Here is a 26,185-nt window from a genome sequence, read left to right as displayed (position 1 = left end):
TGTTGCGCCTTCTTTCACAGCCCTACAGGCGGATGCTCACTGGAGAAGGTGACCCATGAGATTTGATAGGCTTTTTTCATTCTCTGTAATAGAGCTGACTGGATGAGAAGGACTTTTAAAAGTATATCACTCTCCATTTCTCACGTCTTCCACTTTGGAGTTTGCAGTGCAGTGTATGTAAAAGGGAAGACCCTGTTCTAAATGGCATATTTAATGTAGGCTTGTTGTCCCATGGCTTTTCTGCAATGTAAAATCAGTCTTGGAGTTGAGTCCAAGTCAAGTTTGAAGTCTTTCAAGGGCAAATTTAAGTCTCAAGTTTTTTCTCAATGGCATTTTGAGGGGGTGCCCCGGTTAAAATCACGTTCTGGGAGATAAAATATGTGTTTTTTGGGCAGGGTTCCCCTGGTGAAATTCGCATTCCAGGGCCTTAATATCACATTATTGGGGTCAGTTCAACCCATAGACATGAAAAACAACCCACAACAACAGTGTCAAACTAGCCCCAACATTGGGGTAGGTAGAAGTCTATTATGCTCACCAAATTGATTTAAATACTATAAAAACAGTCATTTATTTATAAAAAGAAAAGAAAAAAAGTGTAAGAATCAGCGGGATCATTCCTGATCAGTTTGAACTCCACTGAGAATGACACTGAAGTCACTTTTTAGAAATGTGCTGGTGTTAAAAGATAGCAAACCTGCTTATAAAATGATGAAAAACTAAAGTAAACAGGTTGATCATGGGGCAAAGTGATCTCTTAAGTGAACTGCAGTTTTAGAGACAAGACGTGATAGCAACATGATTACAATGCAGCGAGGAGTATAATTTACCTGCGAAGTGTGCCATTGTGTTTGTCCTGTGGCATACACCCACCCTTTATCAGGGAGAATAATGGCCTCATCAGTTTTCGTCTTTCTTGCCTCTGCACTAGCGAGAATGTGCCTTACTCTATGTGGTGGATAGCCGGGGAAGATACACCATTTCACTCAGAGAGAGGCTTTTTGTTAGGGCATGTGATGAGGCATGTTCAGCGTCTCGAAATCATGTATCTCCTCTACGAGATTGCACTGAGCTCACCTTCGGGCACTGCCACTATCAAAAATTATTTTCCTTTATCTTCGTAACATAGGGAAGCTGATGTATCCATGTTCCAAACTGAATATAACAGCTTCGTACTCCACCTAATTGGCTTCCACATTTACGCTGAAGGGCACTTAGATACATAATAATTTTCAATGCGAGTAATGTTTCACATTACGTCTGCCCTTTTATTTTCTCTTTCTCTTTCACCCTGTCAAATTCCTCTCCCGTTTCGTCTCGGTGTCTTTTTTTCACTTGCACACAAATGCACAGTCGGATTTCAGATGCTCTCAGCGTCCCCCGTGGACTTTGGTGTCCATATGGTCGATCTCTGTAGACGCCCGAGAGAAATGGAACTGAAGTGGTCCGAATCCACTTCATTTAAATGCTCATTGTGTTTTGATTTGTTGAGTTCAAGTGTTTATTCGAGAAGATATTCCCTTTAGGACTCAGCTGGACTCGTGGCTTTTTGTTTGAAATGTTTGTTATTTATTTATATATTTTTACATTTTAAAGCATCGGAATAGGAGGACTGTAGGGGCTTAGCCTGATTGCGCGTTAGAGGCCGTATTTGATCATGCCTTTGCTAGCTGTGGAGAGAAAAGTGGCTTCAAAAGAGTACGTTTTCAGTGGGGAATCACATAATGCAGGTTTTGGCCTCGTGTGGCTTTGTAAACAGACACTGCTTAGTGCTTTGATTCTTTATACCCTAGTTTTTGTGCTTGAGACCAAGATTTTCACCACTATAAATATGGTAGGTCTCATATACATAAATGCAGCTTTCTTATTTGAGTAGGGATTGTAAGGGAATGAAATGAAGGGATTTGTGGGGAAAGATCGAGCTACATGCTCTGCACAGACAGATCAACAGAATCCAGCCACACTTAAGTGGATTACTGTGGTTGAATTTAATTGCGACATCAGAACAGAACGGACACTATCTGATCTTGTAATGGTCTGGCTGAAGCTATATGTAATATCTAATTTTGTCTAATTACGTCGTAGTTCTGACCTGACGGGTGTCTGGGGAGTCATATTGCTACTTTGACCTTATTAGTTTATAGCTTCTATTTATGTAAAGGACGAGTATTGCTCTATAATGTCTCTTTTTAAGGGATAGAGCACCCTCCTATTGTACTGTTAGTTTTAGAACTGTCCTTTAGGGCTGTCGATGTAATTTTTTTTTTGTATTTAAGCTAAAGAGCAGGCTTTCATTTTCCTTTCTGAGTTTCATTAAAAACAGCATTTTCATTTTTAACAATTAGAACCCCCCCCCATTTTATCTTCTTCCACAGAGCAGAGAAGGCCATGACCTGGTTTGAAAAAGCATGAAAGCGAGTAAATGATGACAAATTTTTCATTTTTGGTTGAACTAATCCTTTAACAGCATTTCATTCCTGTCAGGAGACTACTCCAGCATACCAAAGCAAACCTCTGCCGAACACATACATTGACTCTAACCTTCATTTTCTTCTTATATTTCCTCTCAAGCCTTACTTTAAATAAATAAATAAATATGAAGGGTCAGGACTTTCCGCTGACTGGCAGGGTTAATCAGCACCTCTGCCTCTCTGCCAGTCAACCCTGTATCGGGTTTGTAACAGCATAATCCTTTTACGCTAATGCAAAGGATAACAGGGGAAAAAATAGCAGCTCTGTAACACTGAAGCCAGACAGGCTCTTGTTTTCACAGTATTACTGGCATAGAGTCGAGGGTTTCATTCATAATGCTTTATTGTGTGACAGCCGTTTTGAAATGTGCCCTCCTAGTGACAGATAAAATGGATAGGCCAACGAGAGACATTTCAGGAGCTGTTCATAAGTTACGGAGGGGAACCAGTGAAGCAGAGTGAAACTGAAATTAATGTTTCCCTGCAGAGGGGCAGCCAAGGCCATATCAGCACAGGAAGTGCCTGTCATTTAACAGGCCTCGTCCTCTTTAATTAGAATCTGCCCCTCAAAAGTAGCCTGTATTTCTGACTAAACACACAGCTGGCAGCTCTGTGCATGAAACTTTGGTCTGGCCTGGACTTCCCTGTGGTGCGTGTGTACTCAGACAGAAATTTCTCTGGCATGTGCTGTGGACGTTTTTGGAAGCATGCATGTAGACATGTGTGAACAGGATTAGGTTTAGCTTAAAATGTGCCCCATACAGCACAGGGGCATGAACTTTGTCACCTGTCTCACAGTCCACTGAAGCCTTTGAATCCAGTGTTTTGCTTACACCAAGTGTGATGGAGTGGCACATGTATGTATATGTGTCATGGATGTTCTGATTTGCTGATGTTCTGGTATTAGATTTTTGCCGATATCCGATATGTCAGTGTTTTTTTACATCTTTTTAGCCTATAGCCAATACCGATATTTATTTTCGTTTTGTTTTGAAGCACCACCAAGTCTCTGCTGTGCAGAAATTATAGACAAAAATATTTTACATTTAAATTTTGGTTAGTTTGTTATGCATTTGTTAGAACTAAAACAAACATTATTAAAGGTTGTTGTTGTTGTTGTTGTTTTTTTATGAGAGTACATTGAAAGCTTTGAAAAATATTTGCTGTTTGTTTGTTTGTTTTCCTGACAGATTCAATTGAAACCTTAACATTTTATTTATGGGTTTAACATTAATAGATGTTCTTTTAAAAGCTTCTTGTATTTAAGTTTTCATAATCCATTTGAAAAAAGATATTACGTTTGTGATTTTTATTCATGTAAGCTATATCTTCTGACCTTTAAATCACACAGACTGTTTATATATTCAGAAGCACAAGTATCTTGATGTTATTTGTGTATTTTACTAATATTTTATTACAAGTAGGCCTACAGTCCCCCCTAAGTAAATAAATCACCTTGATCTTAAAGCCAGCACACGTAAGCTATATATCTTATATATCTTGTTGGCAAGGTATATCTGCATTTTTCCCCCAAATTGGCTGATGTCTATGTTTACATTTTAAGCTTTTATCATCCAATACTGATAACGTTCCAATAATATTGTGCATCCCTAATATTTTTCCTTGTTTTATGTTTTTATTTTTAATGTTATTGTGGTATACTCTTAAGCTAAACCCCGAATGACACGTAACAGTAGTACTGTAGGTGGTTCTTGGTCTTACCTTAGTTACCTCAGTATTTGGGTTTCTGCTCGGGATGCTTTTTCTAAAAATATTTTGGCATGAGCTCAGCCACATCTGGTCGTTCTCATTTTTAAAGTTTGGCACACTGGACGGCATGGACTCCAGTAGACAGAGAAATTGATCTGCTTTTCTTTCCTCACAAAAGCAGGAGCTTTGATATGCATTGGGACTCTGGGACTGACCATTGTTTAACATTGTTTAATTTTTTACAGAGTAGCTTGTGAGTGGCTTTGAGGGGTGCACTGCCTGCTGTCTCTCAGTGCCCAGTGTCCCACGAACCAACTTCATTGTTCATTGCATTCTAAACCTGTCCATCTCCCAAAAGGAAATTGCATTTGGCTCTGTGGATGAAGCATGTGTAGTCACTTGTGACTTTTTTAAACTAGGCTTAGATGGATCAGCTCCCTCAATAAAAAGACCAGTCCAGCTAACAGCATATTACTCTCCAACACATGCACAAAGACTCATCTGAAGAGTTGGAAAAGATAAAAAATGTTTCTAAATCTTCTTGCTGTACTTTTATCTTACAGAATGTGAGTTTTCAGTGGAAAAATAGAATTTCATTCAGCCTGGTTTCAACTCGAACAACAAAAGCTCCATATTTTCGTAGCTCTATGCTATATAATTATGTTGTTGCTTGCTTTGTCTAATTAGTGCATAAAGTCTACACTTCTTGTTTTCTTGATTATATTTGGCTTTGAAATCTAACCCTTAGGTTCTTGCTGGACTGAATACAAGACTCTGCATAAACGTTTAGCATCTATGTAGCCGCACATTAAATTAAACTGGTTTCAGTCTCTCTTGGTAAAGCTTATTTGGAGCTGCGCTCCCCAGATACTTAGGAACTCTCTTTAGGCCTGTCAGCCTTTGAGAGAATCACTGTCTTGTCTTACACGCCACACTCGAACGCATTTTGGATCTTTGCTCCCTTAAGTGGAAAGAGCAAAGGAAGAAGTGACTGGGCATAGAGACTCTTCTTCAGAGCTCAAAAAACTGCACAATTTAAGTGCTCTATCATGGAACCAATGCCTTGTACTCTACTTCTCCAATGGCTCAGGTACCCGAAGGCATGAACAGACTTGATATTATGCTAAATGTTGCAGTTGTTACCTGCATCAGATGCTATTTCAATACTGGCGTGATTACAACAATTGGCTTTGATTGCCACTGAAATGAGCTGACGTATAACTGCATGAACTGCATGCATGCATTTGTTATTTTAGTGAACATTTCACCAGACATGATGTGTGGAGACGTTTCAAAGCTGTAAGATAGCGGATGGCATCCAGTACCCGTCTCCAAGGACATGTCTGCATTATCCTCTTCCTATTCCTCCTACGTCATTCTAGTAGTCTGAAGGCATTCAGGAAAAGAAAGGCATTTAATTTCATATATTATCTTGAAGAACTTCTTTTGACAGACACATGCATGTGCACTTGAAACTGGGCATTTGCTGTCATCATCTATTCTGTTGTTAAGCAATGGATTTGTTTTTCGAGCTTTATTTCTATTTCAATTGCTAATGCAATCAAAACATAATGGGTAGAATGTAAGTATCGGCATGAGCTTCTTTCATTTGCCTCTTTCATTCCTGAGAGAACAGAGGCTATTAAACTGGTCCTGAAAGAGAGCTGATGTACCAGTAATGCACATCCGTTTTGGTAACGGATAGATGGATATTGGCCACAGGGGGAGAGAGTTGTAGTGATTATTTGTGGCAGCATTATGTGCAATTCTCAAGTCGCTCAATGTATTTTCAGCCATGCATTTTATTAAGTTTTTAAATGATGGATCAAGATTCAGATGGCAGTCATAGGAGGTTCGGCTGGAATGCGATTAGCTATTGTTAGCCACACTGTGGTTAGACTTTGTACAATTGTATTGAGACTCAAAACAATGTTTGCATGTTTACGCAGAGATTCACACATTTCATTAGAGAAGAAATCCCATCTTATGAAGCAAGAGGGGCTGTTGGCAGCTTCTACGAATTCTTGGGAGAAATTATGACAATGACAAGTTATCAATCCTCTCTATTTCCTTCTCTCCCCCATTATGATAGCCCTCAGATGGATTGAAATCGTGCCAAATCCTCTTATCTGATTCTATTGATTTACCAGACTGCTTTAATTGCAGAGGTAGTTTTAAAATCAGAGAGCAAAAAGGTTTTCTATTTTCTTATATGTAATCTTTGTTCTTCCTTGAATTTTATAAAAACGTCTAATTTTTCCGCCTGTGCAATGTTTTTTGAGGCTCCACTAACCAAAAACGCTGTGATGACACTTTCATGAATTGAAAAAATACCCTTCTGCTTTGAAGCTGTTTTAGTTTACTCTGGTTTTGGTGTTATGTGATGTTGCAGTGAAATGAGGTTGGTTTTTACATGCGTTTACTACCACAGTGATTTTGACTCTGAGTGCTCCTCTCTTAAGTTGATGAATGTGAAGAGCAGCAGGGCTGATGAAGAGCACTACACTTTGAGGACCATCGAGCGACATTAGTAAATATGCAAAATTAGAAAATTTGTTTTCAGTTAATAAAATGTTGCTCGCTTTGCAATTCTGTAATTTAGGAATGTTATTTCCTCTTCCACACCCATATAATCTTTAGATGTTTGATCGTGTTTTTGTTCAGCAGGTCATGTCATCATCATTCTTCTGTGCTGTTTCTGCTGCGTCACTGCGTCTTTAATTTGATGTATAGCTGCTCTTGACAGAGCTGCCAGCGTAATCCTATTCACTGACCACACGGTCCATTCTACAGATTGTTCATCATTAATTTGCTGGAAATGGCTCAATGGCCCCTTGCCTTTGGGTGCAGATTAAAAGATATCGGTCCAAGAAAATGTCAGTGGATTCCTTTTTGATTAACGTGGGTGGTTTTCATTCGCTTGAAAAGAAGTGCTCCCTGTCCTTTGTGTACTGTATGATATTAATGGGTCAATTTGACCCCTTGGGCCTTTATTACACCACTGAAATATGAGTAGTTTCATAGATCAGATTTTCTGCTTGTTTTCTCTCTTCTCTTGTTTTCCTAATTTTTCTTTATCATAATTTTTTTTTGTGTGTGTGTGTGCACGTGTGTAATATTTTGCACAATTGTCTAATTTGTGAGGATATTATATATTATATTATATATATTATATCATATACATTTATTATTTAAATAAAGTGTACATGATTAAATGTATCTTATTTAATATATCAATTAATATATATATATTTATAATATTTTAATTAATATCATGTTATAAATACATTTATTTCCATAGCGATTGCATGCCTTGCTGTTATTAATACTGATTTGTCAAGATTGCAAAAAAACAACAACAAAAAAACAGACTCCATACTATTGGAGGGATGCTGTCTTGATCTTGTAAATTAATATTGCATATTTATGAACATGTTTTTTTTTTTTTTTTCGTACTGAAAGTCTTTGCACATGTGTTTGGACTCTAGTTGAAATGCTGAAATTGTTTTAGCTCTGGTTCAAAAAAGCTTTCCCCTCAAAAGTTTTAATCTATTAAAAAAAAAAAAAAAAAATCTAATCTGCGCAGGAGCAGCATCAGAAGTCTTCAGTCGGTCAGAGGAACATTGCTCATTTTCAGTACAGTGACGTTTTAAATTGGTCCACTTCTCAAGAAGGCTTGTTTGTGAAACCTCCATTAAATTTGCCTCTGAAGCCATCTGTTGGCATCCCATGGCGCCCTGATGAAAATGATCAAATTAGAGATCAGCGAGTAACAATACTGGCATGTGAGAGTCTAGCAGCTGTGCCAGACCCTACCCTTCTCCTTTTGGGCGAGTATCATGGAAGCCTGTTAGAAGAGAGTAAATGATAAGAGAAATACAACGGCAAAAGCCATAAGTCAAACGCAGCTGTCTTGTTAGGCATCTGGCACCAGAAAACCCACCGGACAGTATGTGTAGATGTGATGTCGCAATGAAAGCTTGAAAGAGAAAACCGTGTGACCGCTACAAATGAGTAGCTTGGATATGCACACTGTGTTACCACCAATCTGGATGATTGATTCACACTAACGTTTTGGGTTTTGTCACACAGATTTCTTGTCATTCTGAAGTTGTATGATGACTTCTTTGGGATGGGATTACTTAATATCCCATCGTTGTACTCTTTAACATAACATATGGGGAGGAACACCTCATCTAAAACTAGACGACTGGCAAGGGAATATCTGTATCTGCTCTCTCTTTTCATCTGGAAAATTACATGGCATCTCAAATGGTACAGTCGGAGTCTGAGGAAAGCGCTTGCCAAACGTTGACAGATCGTCCGCTTCTCTTCATTTCACATTGGTGTTATCTTACTACACACAAAATCTGGGGCGGAACCGAGCACCACGCGTGGCATGTTTAATTCAGGGCACCATGTTCCTGTATTTGTGTGCTGAGTTAAAAACTGTGACTCTGGTTTTCATTCACTAATAATTGCATACAGGTTTTGTACTGTTTATGTACATTTGAAATAAAAGTCATATATTATGTATTTTAATAATTTATACATTTTAATATTTTATATACACACACACACACATATATTACAAGTATTTAGTCAGAAAAAGGCAATTATTCATCCTGTTACTTTGAAAGTATTTTACTCGACTGATTCCATTTTTTATTTTTGTGGCATGGATGCTTCAGTTAGTTTGCAGTTTTAACCTTAATTTACAATAAGCTTGAATTTATTAATGAATCATGATTTTTGTGCTTGCAAAAAGATGCACATGGGCACGACTGGAGAACATGAAGGCTTGCTGGAGATAAGACAGACCAAAGGCCCTTTTGCCTTCTCCCGTTTTTTTAATAACGGCGACAGTGACTCAGTAATCAAGGGAAAAGCACCAAGCCTCTTTCCCGAAAAGATCCTGTGGCTAATTAATGGAGTACTTTGAAAGGGTTAGCTGTCAGACCGGAGGGATCCATAAATCAGAATTCCCTTCTGCTCGTTTTACTTATAGATCCAGCATTAGAATGGATGCAAAGAGGCCGGCACACCCTAAACTTGTCACTCATTCACATCAATGCATCTGAGCCCAAGCCTATTAGCAAAATGGATTTAGGTAGAGAAAGAAGGACGATGATGCACAGAAAAGGATGGCCAGAGTAGGTGAGAAGAATCTAGAGAGAGCATTAATGTTTTCTTAGGCCTCCATTACTCAATGAAGGTCAGAAAAATGTTTCTGACACCAAAAGAGGGGAAAAGGAAACCAATAAAAAAAAAATCCAATGTACTGTATAGAGCTGGGGTGGTGGCCCCTGCAGATCAGTGGAGCAAAAGAGATTATCCAGTTAAAATGAAAAATGTGAATGTCAATGCCTCTCCATTTGTCTAAATTAATCCATCAGTAGATCCATGTGCACTAATGGTTAAAGTGATTAGGATTGATATTTCTAAGCTCCGCTAAAGCTATCAGATGCACTTGTGATATCGACAGAAAATATAAAAAATAAGGGTTAATAAATAACCCTTCGGAAGCCCTTTAAAAATAGGATGGTTCATGCGCTCATCGCTGGCTAAGTATAGATGCATATTTCAAACCTCAGAGTGTTGTCCACTGGGTGTTGAATGGAAAGGCATAATGATCTGGCGAGATGACTGGTCTGGGCATGGCATGTTGAGAGCTTCCCACTGAGGGATCCTTCAACCTTTCAACTCAGTATACCACCCACACCGAGACTCTGTTGCCCTTTTTTCCACATCAACAAGAGCTAAAAGTCCTCACTCAGTGAACTTCCTCCCAGAACTAAATTGAAAATGCCTGTTAAATTACATTTAAACTCCTGAATTTAAAACAAGGTAGCGAACAAAATGTAGAGTTTAATATAAGATGTTAGAATTAAAATTAAAACACGACTTTTAACTAAAAATGCCAAATACAAATTCCAAATGTTGGCATGAAGTATTATTTTTCTGTTTGAAAAAGTTTTTACGGTTGATCAAATAAATGTAGACTTCTTTAAAAAAATAAATAAATAAAAACCTTACCAAATCCAATCTTTGGAACATAACTGAAAATACATTTTAGATTAATTTTCTCAGTTTCTGTGGCGTATTTATTTGTGTACAGGTTATGTGGTAACAGTCAGCATTATGACAGTGGTAACATGGGCTTGAAAAAAGAATAGCCAAAAACCATTACTATTTTGATGGAAAGGGTGTAACTGAGACCCACATTACCTCATAAATGGACAAGTCCCACAGGAAGAGTTCCGCCTGCTAAATAAGAGTGTTGTATGGTCGCTTCTGCCATAAGAATAAACCTCAAAGAGTGAAAAATAGTGACATTATTGACGTCTCCGAAGTCAAAATCTCGAACTTCAGTGAAGCAGATGTCTCTAAACTGTGGGTGTCATTTATGACTGGGTGTGTGATTAGAAACCTAAGATGATTTGCTGGGATTTCTGTCTCTTTTTCTGTTGGCTGTGGTTCTGAAAGGGCAGGATTGAGTGTGCTGTAAATCTGCCCCTCTCACTTACACCCCAGCCCTCCCTGGGACATTATCAACCTTTAGAGAAGTGCACCATCTTACAAGGAAATGGGCAGTATAAAAACACCAAATTCTGATAAAAGATTCTTGTAGTCATGTGACTCCAAGGATGTTTGGGATAGATTTAAGGATTGTGTTCAGGATTGCATCTGGGTTTGTTTTTAAGCCAATCACCTGAGCTCAAAAATGAACTAATGAATCTTGAATTGTAGGACAAGCAATTCATGCACTGGCTGATGGCTCTGCAAAACCCTGCAATCTTTTTCCATTCACTGGTGACCATTTTACAAACCTCAAAAATATCAGGTACTTGTACAGCATTTGTCATAATATACTGAAATATTTATATCACTTGTCAACCAACAAAACTACCTTTAAATTGGGGGAGAAGCATCCATATGGTGTTGATACAGAATCTGCCATCCAGACCTCAACCCCTTAGTGAGGACTCAATCATGCAAAGAGAGCCTTTGGTTTGCTAATGTGTAATGTTTTCTTTTAGTTCAATCTTTTTATCTGTTTCATTGCCTTTTACATTTAAACTCAGATACTGGCTTTGAGTACTTCTGTAAACTTCAAATAATGTGCTCTCACTCGCTGTGCTCAGAAAAACACTCTAATGGTGCCATTTCTTAAGGGTTGAATTGTTAGGAGAAAGGTTTTGGAGACAGGGCAATGGTGTGTAATTGTTTAAAGAAACTGTGTGTCAAAATGCCCCAAGGCCCAATTCCCAACTGTTGGACAACACAATATTCCATGTCTTGTGAGTAAGAGGAAAGTTTTTTTATGGACAGCGAGTTGTGAAAGGGCATTTCAAACTACATTTGAACTTTTGAATGGAGCTTAATTCGTGCAAAACCCATCATCATGATGCTAGGGTCGTTCTATTTGGTTCCTGTTTTCTCTGGTTTTCTAAATGGTGGTGAGAGTATTGCTGTATTGTTTCTTGGATTTTTTCAGTGGTTGTTAGGTAGCTGCTTACTAGCACAAGTGTAACGAGCCCACCCTCATGTTTATAAAAGGTTTATATATTTATGCCCAGACCCTAAAATCCCTAAATCTTATTTCTTAGAACAGTAATAGCAAAACGTTTACAATAAGCCAGCGCAAACGGTGCAGGATGAGTTGCGTGCCAATGTTTTAAACTTGTAAGAACACTGTTCAAAGCTTCTATCTTGATGTAATTCATTTCAGAGAAGTTTTCCAGATGTGCTGTTGGACACAATGAGGACACAATTGTATACTAAGTCTCAGAGTGGAGCCTAAATAGTCTCTAGTGGTCTCTGATTGTTTATACATAGTCGCCACCAATATGAAGAGTTTGCTGAAAAATGACATCATTATAAACACAGATGATTCGAGACCCAGCTGAGTGACCCACTTTTCAAGCCGGTGAATTTCACCCCATTACGTGAGCCAGAATTTAGTTTTTTATAATGAGAATCTCTCCATTTCTTTGCGCTGCTTGATATCTCTAAGCTCCCGCTCACTGACACTGTAATTGTTTTGTTAAACTGCAACAGGAGACTGGCACAAGTCTCCCTTGAAGAAAGCCGTGAAATTCAATGTCTGCAACCGGGAGCTTTGATCAGCCGGCCATGCTACTACTTCTTCCAAGCCTCAGATTTGCGAAACCTGTCTCTGCAGGAGAGCTTCTGCTATTACAAGCTCATCAGCATATGTAGCCTGAACTGGGACATATCTTCATTTTCATTTTCATCATCTTCATTTAAGCCCATTTGGGATTCTGCCACCACTGATAGTGTTGGTGCTTCACTGCTTTTAATGTTTCCAGACTTTGATGGGAAGCTCTTTGGTTCCCAGGAAACATTTGTAGCTGAAGCCTGTTTTGTAGTTCAGTCCCTCAGGAAATGAATTCAGAAAGTTTATGCATGAAGTCATTCAGTTCAAATGGTACAGTCTCACAATCTGTTGGTTGCGTTGTGAATGCAAGAATGTATCATACGGGGGCTTGTGAGGAAAACTGTGCCATTTCTTTTCTTTTAATACGCATGATGACTTTTAAAAGTGTTAAATGAATAGTTTACCCAAAAAAGAAATATCCATTCACTCACCCTAAAGTTGTTTCAAACCTATAGAAGTTTCTTTCTTTAGATGTAACACAAAAGAAGGTACTTTGAAGAACCAAACCTGTAATGACACTCCTCATGATCCAAATTTGCAATTTAATCCTTCGTTTAAAGCAACCAGTCTAACGTGATGAACTCATCCAAGTCGTTATATTCCTTTTTTGATTCCCATTTATACTTCAAAGCAGGAACAATCTTTTAACTTTATATAACAACACAATATGGAACAGTGGTGGAAACCTGTATTGCTCCATCTCTTGCTTGCTACACCACTCACTCAGATATGACATCTTAATCACATCATCACTTAGCAAGGACATAATAAAAGCATATATAATCACAGTATAAACATTCTTAAAGATTATAAAAAATAACAATGCTGTAAAAAAGAATTTTAACAATACTTCAATATTCTAATATTTGCATATTGTCTAAATAAAAGGATATAATGCATAAAAGGGCCTCTAATGCACAATCCCATTCCGAAGTCTTATTTTGCCGCAGAATATCTTAATACTGTGGAACCATTTGTAACATTTTAAAATCATTTTTATAATAGTATTTAATTTAGACCTGAATATGGTTATTTTTTATATATAATATATGATAAACAATAGTTAGGGTTTGTAGCATAAATATTAAAGTAATTATAATTATGACATAACATTTGAGCCATTTACATTATTTTGAATATATTTTTTTATAATTGTAACTATTGACTGTCTGTCTAGTTTGACCACCACTTTTTGGAAAGCTGGGTTTGGATCATACTAATATCAGGAGTTGCATAGCATGCAATCTGAGATGGTTACGGATTGATACCATTTTTTAATTGAGACTCCTGGGGTTAGCAGTAATTACTGTATCTATTCAACATGAAACAGTACACACCGCTCTTTTTTTTACTCGCTATTTTCAAATGAAGACAACACTGGTCAGGCATCTTAATTTGTGTGCTGTTCTTGATGACTTTGACCGGGAAACTTCTAATTAATTAAAACCGTTGTGCACTGAAGTTTTAATTAGGGTGGCCAGTATGTGGCAGTGATATAAAATGTAGCTCTAGCCGCTGGTTCATTATTGAAAATAATTGTGTCGCTTCCAGAGTGCTGCGGCCAGAGCCTGCATTTCTAAATGTGTAAGCATAGAAACTTACAGGGAAGAAAGAAGAAAAATGGGTGTGTTAGGATGGTAACAAACGGTCCCAGGTGCTCTGTCGGTAGAGTGGGATGAGCTCCGCACCAGCACGGTATGAAACGCAGGTCGGCATGCTGCCAATGATCCTGTCACCCTCGTACTGCACTGCACTATAAAATAATTCGTAAGCAAGTGACAGGGTCTGGGCTGGTTTAACGAGCTTAGCAACCTTACAGAAGCAGGTTGATGACTAGCATATAAAAGAAAGGTAAGCGGCAAGGAGGGAGAAAGTAATAATGGTTTGAATTAGTAGAGCCCGTCCTCCTTCCAGACTCTCTGTGCCAAAACTGATATAATTAGCCACCTCCTTACCCATCTCCTCTCAGCGCCCACCTCCCCGCTTGCTTTTTCGTCTATTTTTGTGCACCTTCTTCAGATTAGTGTCTCACTAAGGAGGCTATAGCAGTAATTAGTCGAGCTTCCAAAATAGCTTTTAACCCCATTCTCAGAGAATTGGGCCTAATAATAGATTAGGTTAATTGGTGACTTATTAATTATTATTAATTAATGCTGTTCGCTTTGTGGCCTCAATCTAACCCCCGGGCCATTATGTTCACTGTAAAACGAATCTGTGCGAAACGAATGCAGATTTTTTTCGTCATGTATTTATGTCTCACTCACAGGCAGCGGCCTGCTGATGAGTTCTGGTAATGATGCGACATCAGCGGTCGAAATTGCCGCATGTGTTTTGGGATGTGGGGTGGGGAATGGTGCAGACTTTACCATCAATTCCCAAGATGCATTTGTTTCCCACGTCTCCTCTGGCGAGCCTGTTTGTTACACCATCCTGCTGCTGTAGAACCAGAGCAGTGTTAAGCATCACATGTACGTTGCACATGCATACACATTTCTCTGTACTGAAAATGGAAACAATCTGTGCTTATCGTATTAAGGAATTTTGGAGGAATGGTAGCATGTGCCTAGAATGCAAATAGATACATGGATGTCGGTGGAGAACGACAACCGATCCATTTGATGACTCTGGCTGAAGTGGTAGCTAAAGATATTACAGCAGACTAGAAAAGTGCCTTTTCTTGATGCCCCTCTTTCTTAAATATTCAAATGCATCACATATACAAAATCTGGGCATGCTGTATCTAGTCCCAGTTTGCATGACTTCAATCTCAAATGACTTGTCAGATTTCAGCATGCAAGATCACCTCCAGGTTTGCCCTGCTTGCAGTTTAATCAGACTACCAGTCATTTTGTTTCACAAGATGTTACTGGTCAACATTTTATAACACACAATCAACAAAGAGATGTTATATACTTTCATATATAAGAGCAACTCTCTTAAATGAACCCATAGAATAATTACCAGTTGTATAGATTAAAATGAGCCCCAGGTTATCCTCAAGAAGTGAAACTGAATCTGTGGTCACAGTACATTGCCTCTCCATTCATCATATTTAATGTTCACAATTCTACAAATATGCCTGCACTTTAAAATTATTAATTAGATTATTAATCAATGGCACAGTCACTGAGAGCTTTATTTGGCGGCTTGAATTAATCTTTCAAGCAATTAGCTTTTCACACAACCACTTAATGCACGTAATATAATTTTATAATATATATCTTCTGTTTTTTCACCTATGTGGAATTTTTATTTATTAATTTATTTTGTAAAATAAGAGTCAGCTAAAGATTAAGTCTGCAAGAAATTAGATTTGTTACTGTGTGAGTCACAATGTAACTTAATCATATAATTATAAAGCACTAAAAAGAGTGACTTTTACTGATGGTGGTGTGTGGGATCTTAAATATATATTTCCAGCTTAAAGTGTATGGTAATTCATACTTTTTACATCATAGTGCATTTTTTTTTTTACAGTAAAATTACAGTTTTGTCATGTTAGTTTTTATATGGTTGGGTATCTAAAACAAACTGTTACATTGTTGTTCAGTTAAAATTATGAAAAGCGGAAGAGCAGAGGAAAACCTAGACAGTCACAGCCTTGATGTTGGATTGCATGATTCCTATAGTGACCCATCACTAGGCTGCAATCATGCTAGGAAACCTTTCTGCTTTGAACAATTGTTCCAGATGTAATGTACTAGCTGCTAGGCCTGTTAACGGAGGTGAGCTACAGGGTGACAAAGGAGAATAAAAGCGCTCTAAGCAACCATAAATCAGGAGACTGTCTGGCACAGTATAAAACCCCCACCCCCCAATCATCTACAAACCAGTGTCCGGAAGACAAACGAGTCTGATCAAATCTGCTTCAAGCTGACATGCTCAAGCCCTTTTAATTTCCTTCCTTTGATTGAAATACACAATCTCATCAAGATAGAAGGAGCTTGAAAAGGGCTCATAAATGACAGCAATTAAGGTAAAATGTTCTGTATCCAAAATGGCTTGCTCGAACATTGATGGGTGGTCTGTTGTGGGTTTTGTGTATTAGTTTTTTTCCTTTCTGAACTGTAATTAGGTTTATAGTTAAGGTCACACTGTAAAAAAAAAATTACAATCACTATGTGTTTATGTATAAAAAATAAAAAAAAACTGAAAGATATGGTTGTCTTTTACCATAAATTTAGTCTGCTAAGCTGACAATTCGATTTTTCGGAAATGATGTCAATTTGTAGGTCAACCTAGATATATAATTTGTTATAGATTTCCTTGTAAATTCAAATGTTTTTTTTTTTTTTCTTTTCTTTTATTTACTTTTTTTATAGCAATTTTAGGTCCCTAACTTTTATTTTGGGTAGAATGTGTGTTTGTGTATGGACACACAAGTGAGATTGGTGGAAAATCATTTCAGTTGGATTTTAATAAAAATTACAGTTTTCTAAATAGACTTTTGTTTGGATTTAAGAAAGAAATGAGGTCTGTTATTAACTTAAAGAGACTTTTGTGTTTTGTTCTACAACTTAAATTACACAGTCACTCCCAACCTTAAAAATGTTGCTAACAAGTTGCTACAACAGTTGTAAAATACATCTAAGTAAACTCACCTCTTTGTGGTTGTCCTCATTTAGCGGGTTGTTTGCATATTATGTTTTTAAAGTACACAGAATTCAGTAATATTCACATTTGAGGTCTTACTGTGTGTAATTTAGAACAATCGACGAAGAGGTAATAATTAAGTCAAGCTTTGGGGTGTTGATCGACTTTTTGTTCAAAATGTTATTTATTTTTTATTCAACTAATCCATATTAAAGTATTTTAAAAAAGAATGCATGAAGCTAGAATAAAATGTTTTTGACTGCAAGCAGATACCCTGTTCTTTTTTTTATGTTTTGTATGTTGAGATATTCATGCATATATAAAATGCATAAAAATGAAAACCTAAATAGGGACATAGTAGTATACTTAAAGTATGAAGTAAAGTTCACTTAAAGAAAACTTAAAAGTAACTTGCAGTATCAAACTACTAAACTAGCTATACTTCAAAGTGTACAAAGTATTTAATTAGTAGACTATCAGTATACGTTCACTTAGTATAATTGAAGTTCAAACTACAAGCATGGAGGTAAACTAGTTGTGTACTCAAAGTTTGCTACTGTATACTTAAAAATATACCTGAACTTTACTTAAGTGTACTACTTTGTGGTAAGGGTTTGTTTCTCATAAATCCAAAAGTTCTGTTTTCCAGGTTGGACTCCAAATAATTGAGCTCATTTTCATTTCCTATCCACACAGAGCCCTTTGTTGTTAGATTTAAACTTTTCAAGATCTGAAGTTGTTCCTGCAGGTAAAGGGCAGGTCCATTGTCGTGATGAAGTCATTTCTTCCTAGCATCTCGTCTCTCACTGTGCTCTCTCTTAGTGATGTTAGAAGTGTCACTAAACTGAAAAAGTCCTTGACAGGTTCATAACAATACTTTCTTTCAAACTGCTTTGTGTCCAAAAAATCGAATTGAAAGGACGAGAACCAGGGGTTTTAAGATGTTAAAAAAAAAAAATACACAGCACTGGACAAAATGTGAATGGTAGAGGAAATGCTGTGCCGAATAAAAGAAGGCATCAGGATGCTCCGAGACTACAGTAACTGAAAGAATGGCAATACAACTAGAGCATCCTGGGGGTTTTAGTCTCAAATTTGTTTGGGTCAGATATGACTTCCCAGAGTGAATCAGACAACATCTTCTCTTGAATAAGTATTTCAGTTCTTCCAAGTGAACCTGAACATTTACAGCCTATTTTGCTTCTGCGTTTTATTTCATGAATATTTGTTTGATTATAGACTGTGAATGTTGAGTGTTTGGAGGGGAGGAGTTCAAGTGGATGGGACTGGGGATTTCATCCGAAAAGGAAAGTTGTTTTAGTCAGAGCCGTAGAGAGAGAGAGAGAGTTGTGACAACGGAAATTCCAACCGTTCGACCGTCACGAGATTCACGTAGACCTCAAGTAGTTCCAGGAAGTTCATAACGGCCAATTGGAATACATTGAGTTAGAGAGACAGAAGTGCGATTTTTGGCAACTAGGAGACAATAAAATAATTTATTTACATTATTTATAAAATAATGTATACGTGGTTGTATCAGTGTTGTTTTTAAAATATAAAATCCACTAATATTTGAGGATTAATGTAGTCATAATTTATATGTCTATGTGTGTGTGTGTTCTTACTAAACATCTCTTTACAGCTCTTGGGTCATCTGAAGTCTTCATTAGAGGCTGGAAATAGTCAGCAAAATCAACAAAATTTAATTTTAATCATACTTGGAAACTGGCACTTTTTCAAAAAGACCAGGGAAAGACATGCAAAGTCCAGTCTTCAGGTGGTTCTTGTTCTGAAAGCAAGACAGACTCGGAGAAAAACATGGGAGAAATGGTTAAGTGATGCTCCATCACATTTCAGTCCTTTGGCATCTGCTCCTTCAACACAGTACTTCTATAGTAGCTATTACATTCAAGTAAAAATACAGTAATAATATACAGGTTTACTGTGATTACTTCTATAATACAGTAGAGGTATATAATACATTTTTGGACATTTTTCACATTTAAAAGCTTTAATTATACAATGAAGCATGAAGAGAATGAATAACATCCCTTAAATCTACTAATTAAGTGAGTAATAATCTAATAATAATCTGTTTTAATGCACAAGGTAATTTGATTAGCTGTGCTGATAATACAACACTTTATTCTATAAATGTCTTACCTTTCAAAAGTTTGTCCCAGCTGTGTCCTCTGCTGCATATCTACCGAGCTAATAGTATGAATGCTAACTTCTGGAAACTGTTGAGTGGCTCCATGATCCGCCATTACTGTACAAAAAAAAAATGGTCAATTAGACCCAAATACATAGAAACTATACCCTATTTTCCTGTTTAAACATTAATTCTTTTTTTTTTCTTTTTTTTGCATTTTTTTTTTATTATCTGGATAAAAATATAATCCTATTAATGGAGATATTTGTGCTTTTTAAATGTCTGTTCAATAAAAACAAATTGTTCTTGGCAAGTGGGTCTCCAAATGAAGTCAGCCGAAGCTAAAAAAATTCAAATCCTTAAACCCTTTAAAATCACTTTTCTAACCCCCCTGCTTTATGGGGCACATGATAAAGTATCTCCTAGTAATATAATAAAGAAGCAATTTCTTCGTGTTTGTGATGCTTATCTTCTGAAATATTATCTAAAATGATAACGTTTTCTCATTTGTTGTCAGTGTTGGAATGGGCAGAGTGGCCATATTATTGATCAATGAGGCAGGCGGGCTGTGTCTTTAAGTCGGTAGTTTTCACAGTGGTTATTTTTTACTTTCATAGGCCAGTTTTGATTTATTTTCTATCACACAAAACATCCCTTTGTCCTTGAGATGTTTGCTTTAGCGCTCAATTCTCTCTCTCTCTCTCTCTCTCTCTGCCCATTCAGCCACAGGAAGAGATTAATTAATGCCCAGCTGACATTTGTGTCTGTTTGTTTGTGTTTTTTAGACTGTAATCTCAACCTGTCCAACGGGAATGCCCATTAGGCTTCTACTGGAGCTGCGGATTTGACTCTCTGTGCTTCCGGATGAAAATGCTGTGCATGGAAAATATAGAGCAAACCAAGACGAGCATATAAAAAGATTTTCAATGTGCTGCAGTCAAAAGCTCAGAATTAGAATTTTATATTAGGATAGATGTATATATAATATAAGACGGATTACAGACTGTTTCCCTGGGAGCAATGGCATTTAGATTTAAATGAATATGGCTGCTTTGTCATTGATTTGTTGCCTGGTCTTGTTGAATTTCACGTGTAGAAGCAGAAGAATCCACATGATGATTCCTGCTATTTGAGTTCTTCTTTTAGGATCCTTTAACTGTCATTCTTTATATGCAACTGTTCAGTTACTGTACAAGCTTTTGTTTCCATCTCTGCAATCTTTTTGTCTTAATAGAGAACACAGACTGAACACGGTGCTCTCTTTCTCTTTCTCTCTCTCTCTCTCTCTTTCTTTCCTCAGCTAAAACAAACTCCAGTCGTGCATAACATTAAGAAACTTTCAATAGAGTTTCAGAAAGGTCTCTGCATTTCAAATCCCGAAAATTGCTTGCATAACTTACAACTTAAAACTGTCTTTGTTCAGAATAGAAAACAGTGTTACACGCTCTCTGCATCTTCCAACTGAAGATGTCATATGATTGACAGTCTGTCTTCAACTTACACCTGAGTGAAATTTAAATAAGCTAAACAGAGCAATGATTATCTTTTTATAGTTCCATGTGTGATTTCTTTGACATTACTAGATTGTTTGTTTATCCAAACTATTGTTTGCATTGGTATTTTGATTTAATTATTTGCAAGGAAAGCCGCCAAACAGATGGGCCAATTGCTAGTCATTTGTTGCTATGACATTTATCCATCGACATCACAGAGCCCAGCTCTGTCCAAAGCATTAGTTTATTTTTATAGTCATGAACAAATATCTATCTATCTATCTATCTATCTATCTATCTATCTATCAGAATTCTTTAATCTGTTTATTTAGCCACTGTTGCATTTTTCAATAGCTTTATAAAATCATGCCCAAAGGTTGACAAAATGGAGAATATAGATTTGTTTTCTGAATGAATTCCATAATTATGCCTAAGTCAGTGACTTATGCATAAAGATGGTAACTTGATTCATTCAGTAAATCGGTGTTTTGAGTGAATCTGTATTTGAATGAGTCTTTTGACCTACTGGAATAATAATACAGAAGAGTAATTTCTTGGACCTTGCATTCATGCTATATTTCCACAAAAATGGCAATAAAAGTTTGTTTTAAAAAGCTATTGAGAGTCTCTTTCTAGATCTGTACAGTATATGTGCAATTTTAATAAATAGTGCTCGTTTTAATTGTTAAATATTCAGTGTTTGAATGAAGGTGTTGAGTGGTCTGATGCGGAAAGACACTTAGTGGTTGCCAACTACTTGCTACAAAAAAAATACAAAAATAATGTTTCTTGTGAACAGAGTTGAAAGATTCAAGTTACTGGTTTGAATCAAAATAACCCCGAACTACAAGGCATGCAAGGATCCATTGTTCTCATTATAAAGGGGCACAGCTCTTGCTTGTTCCTCAGCAGATCTGAACGCTACAACAAAGTACTTTTTAATTTGCCTTTTCCTCTGCAACAATTATGCAATATTTAAGCCGTGAGATAGACATGTTACACTGTGTTGCATTGTAAGTACTCCAGATTAGTACAGTTATGATGTTCATGGCTTTGAAACGCTGATGTGCTTGCCGTGCTGTCTTTTGAAATTTAGTTATAATGAGCTTCGGAGAAAACAACAGTTTTGTATTTTAGATGTACAGACTTTCTAGGCAAAGGAGTTTGCTTCTCGAAAAATTAAACTACATTTAATAAGCTGTCAGTGCCGTCCTCTGTATGAACACTGTACAATTTGATCCTGTTGCTCTTTAAAGGCAAAGGTAGTCATATGTACTCCTGTACTGCTCAACACACTGCTGGTCAATTTATTGACTGATTGAAGGATAATATATTGACTGACTGATTTGTTTCAGGGTCAGGGTAGCAGTACCATTTTTGCTTCTGTAATGCTTAGTTGTAGTTTAAAAGATACTTGTTATTTAGTAATATTATTGATCTGACTGCACTGAAATCAGAGAACGAACTTGAACTGAATTGATCTGGGTGATGGAACTATTGTTTTCTGTATAGCTACTTTACAGCCAACTTAGTTTCATAATTGATGAATTTTGCAACATTGATACTTATTGAACTGAACTGATGTGAGCTGAATGACGACACTTGTCTTTTGTAAAGACACTTATAAATTAATTAAACTTGTTTCATTATTGATGAACGTTACAGTTTTTGAACTGCAATTAATCAACAGTTAAGTGCTTAAGCTGAATAATGATGCTATTGTATTTTAGAGTTGCAAAATTTGAAATAGTCACAGATTTGAAAAAGTTTGCATCATTAGTTCTGTTATTTTCCTGTTTATTACTTTGAAGCAGCTTTGAAACATTCTGTATTGTATAAAGTGCTATTGAAATACGGTTGACTTGCCCTTTACAATGTCAGAATTCTCAGATATTAAACACTTCGAATTCTACACTTTACATTCAATTCTCAATCGTTTGTATCATGAATGTTGATTAGTGTCTTCTTTCGTGACAGCAATCTAAAAGGTTCTCTTGAATTTTAATGATCCTATTAGGCAGTGAAGGCATTTTTGTGGGCTTTCTTTGAAAAGAGAACCTTATTTAACCCATCCATCCATCATCTGTTTAGCTTTGAGATGACTAGAATTTCATGTGATTTTTAGTATTCCTTTAATTTAACTCTGACTTGTCACATTGACAAAAGGTGCAGTAATGGTGAACCAGGGCTGTTGCTTAAATTCACAGGGCCCATAACATCTTCAGGCCAAAGGTGTCACAGGGCTGTCCAACCGCGAACAGCAAAATGTAATTTATTACACATCTCAGAAAGACAATTAGGTATTCTACACTTAAAATGTGCAAAATCAGATACCTCCAATGCTGTTTCTCTATTTCTAAGCGATATACATGGAGGGAGGAGTTCCATTAAAGCTGATGTTAACAGAATTAAGTGCCCTAAGTTAACTTTTTCCCCAAAGTGTAAGCTCAGCAGTCTTTTCAAAACGTCAAGTCTGAAGCTGGTAATCACTGGACGCCTGCGTAAAGGGATGCTATTCATTTGAATAAGAACCCTTGATAATCTTCTTCTGGATTTTTCTTGACAGATGTTTCGCTTTGCGGTGCGCCCGTGCATTTGATTAGCCACATGCAAATGAGAAGTTGTCATGTGCTTGACACCAGCGATCTTCTGTCCTTCCTCTCTTTCTCTTTCAGTCCTCTTGCCACACCATCTCCATTAATCTTTTTCTGCCTTCAAACCGCCATCTCTCTTTATGCATCACGTCCCCACACCCCAGTCTCCGTTACATGCTGTTTTTCAGCCAAAAGATCTGCTCCAACACTCCTGTCCTTCATTACCTGAGGCCAGTGCTTAATATTTCATATGTCTTTGCATTACATTTCAGGGTTGTGTCCCTTGAAATGTGCATTAAGCTTAAACCCATAACTCTGTAATGTACAGGCTTGTGATTAAGTGATAAGAGCTCTTACGGACTGTCAGGTGTGCCGTTCCCTGTGATGCATGTTTTACCCTCAGCTGCCTTTAGATTATTCACTGATGGGGAGATTTGTTGCAGCACTGTTTTTGTCAACTACAAAAGGTATTTGTACCTTAAACACATACATAGTGTGATATTTAGAGAAGGCACAAAGCAGTTTTATAACTGAAAGGTCACTTACATTACAGTATTAGTATTGCTGAGTAAACGGTTGTGCTGGCTGAATAAAGCCTGTGTTTCATGTAGAATTTTATTGTCATTTTCTGCAGAAAAGTTGGTTGCCAGGGTGTTGTAAGGTGGTTCCTTAGGTAGGTGCTTACTTGTTGACGTTGTTAGCGCTTAACGGTAAATCAGCTAACGTTGATATTTTGTTGTTTTTAGGTTGTGTAATCTAAAAGTATCCAAAGTTAAGTCAATGTCAAATTGACATAAAATACTAACGTCAACCCAATTTTCATTCTCAACCAAAATGCAACTTTTGTCCGAAGTCCAACATCAACTTGACGTTATATTTATGTCCAGTGCTGTACCTGCTGGGAAGGAAGTTCACACAGAAAATGAAAATGATTTCTCACCCTTGTCGTTCCAAATCTCTATGGCTTTCTTTTTCTGCAGAACACAAAAGAATATATTTTCATTGCTGATAATCAAATGTTGTTATCAGTGTTGGTGACCAACAGACATCTCTCAAAATATCTTAAACCCCATTTAATACTCTGCATACAGGTCTTATTTTGGTTTCTTAAGATATAACAGATTAATAATAGAATAGAAAAAAAGCTACTGTAGCATCTCCACAGACCTCTCCAGATCGATAATTTAATCTATAGCCTACATTCTCCAGCTGCTTTTATAGGGTGGTGGGTAGAAGTTATAAATTAATTTCATAATCTTAAAACATTAAAAGAGCATGCTAATTTATTGGCGCTCATAACCTAATTAATATTCATGAATAAGCTTTCGAATTCAGTGACGTCAAAAGTAGAACATCTGTGAACCATCATCTGCCTCTGTAACTTTTTAAACCAAAGTGTTATTTTATTAAAATATATATATTTATACATTTACTTCAGTATCATTTTAATATGATTTAAAAACGCACAGGTCTCAGCTGGAGTACAGTGCCCCCGCAGAGCCCCCCTCCCATCTGGGAAGTAGCTATAGAAGTTCTCCTCGCGTTTTCCGCGCGTCAGTCCGCTGCGTTCGGCGCTGAGAGCGGCAGCTCTTCTCTGACAGCACATGCACTGATCTCAAAGGGCTTCGGATTAGGACCTAGCGAAAACATTTGACTTTTGGTCTTTTGGGAGTGAATGCGTACACGGCTCATCTTCAGGATCCTTTGGTAAATCGTGATGCCCACAGTGAATGACATTTCGTTTGGAGACAGAGATCCCTGAGGAAATTAATCGCCCTGTATTGTGTTGTATGTGATGTGTTTCACGTGTCTGCGCACCACAGTGAGGTAGTTTGACTGACACGTGTTCCCACGGACCGTTAAATGACCGGGACCCGGCTTTGGGTGATCTATACGGTGGATGCGGCGGAAAGAAAGACCTTTCTTTGATCACCGGGAGCAGAGACAATATGAAGTCTCTCAGAAAGTGGAATTCCTCCTGGACCATTTGGATTATTTACCCAGAGATGATTCTTTTTCCAGTTCTTTGGTTTTTATCTCAGACTCGGGCGGCCCCGTCTATAACAACCGAGCAGATGGATATGGGGGTGGTAGGTGCTCTTTCAAGTCTGTCTTCCGACTAATAATTATCGTTAAGGGAAAAGGCGTGAAAGAAAAACCTGTGGCCTGTGGTTATAGATTATTGCACGTATTAGACACATCTGTAAAATCAAAAATGTATTCGGACTTACACTCCAACACGTCTGTATCTAGACGCGTAACGGATTCGTTTCATTATGTCTTCATAGAAGTCAAGTTTCACGGCGACGATTCAGAAGAAGCAAAACGTGCGTCAGAGTGTTAAAGAAATAGTTCAGCCAAAAATGAAACCATGTCATCGTTTACTCACCATCATTTTGTTCCAAACCTGTGTGACTTTCTGTCACACGCAGGAGGCTGGAGGTCTCAGTCACCATCCACTGCATTTTCACTGCCTGAAAGAAATTCGTAATATTTTGGAATAATAGGAGGGTGAGTAAATTATGCCAGAAATATTCATTTAAATATCTAGCTGATCATTGTTTGGTTAATTTACATTCCTTACCTGATTATGTTTGAAGTATAAGTTGCACAAACACCGTCTATCTCATTCACAAGCGTGGGTCGTATTTCTGGAAAACAGTCTATTTCAATTGACCTGTTTACGCTAGAGAATGTCGGTATTCTAAACATTATATGCGAAGATGCCGGACTGTAGCGGACAATTTTTTTATTTTATTTATTTTTTGTCTGTAACTGGAGCCATAATCAAGCTCTTCTCGGGTAGCTACTTTCCCCCTCAGACTCACTTTCATGCTGCGCGCGGATTCAGAAATAATATTTGACGTGACATTTTCACGCGCACCGAACTTTAAAAAAGCACGTAAACTGTGCACATTTGTTCGTTTGTAAGAAATGTTGACCGTAGAAATGTTCGTTTACTGAGTGGGATTTGTTGGCTGAGAATTTGT

At 37.3% G+C, this 26,185-nt stretch overlaps 1 protein-coding gene across 1 annotated transcript in view; it reads left to right on the top strand.

Moving 5' to 3' along the window:
* The first annotated feature begins 24,762 nt into the window (after window positions 1–24,762).
* LOC132117075 (matrix metalloproteinase-17-like) overlaps window positions 24,763–26,185 on the top strand; it is a 67,012-nt gene continuing 65,589 nt past the window's right edge. The window contains exon 1 of the mRNA XM_059526122.1: window positions 24,763–25,285. Within this exon, the coding sequence (XP_059382105.1) occupies window positions 25,145–25,285 (141 nt within the window). The 5' untranslated portion in view covers window positions 24,763–25,144. The remainder of the gene's footprint in view (window positions 25,286–26,185) is intronic.

This window comes from Carassius carassius, chromosome 36 (assembly GCF_963082965.1).
Source record: "Carassius carassius chromosome 36, fCarCar2.1, whole genome shotgun sequence".
Lineage (NCBI taxonomy): Eukaryota > Metazoa > Chordata > Actinopteri > Cypriniformes > Cyprinidae > Carassius > Carassius carassius.
This window is presented reverse-complemented; position numbering and strand designations above follow the sequence as displayed.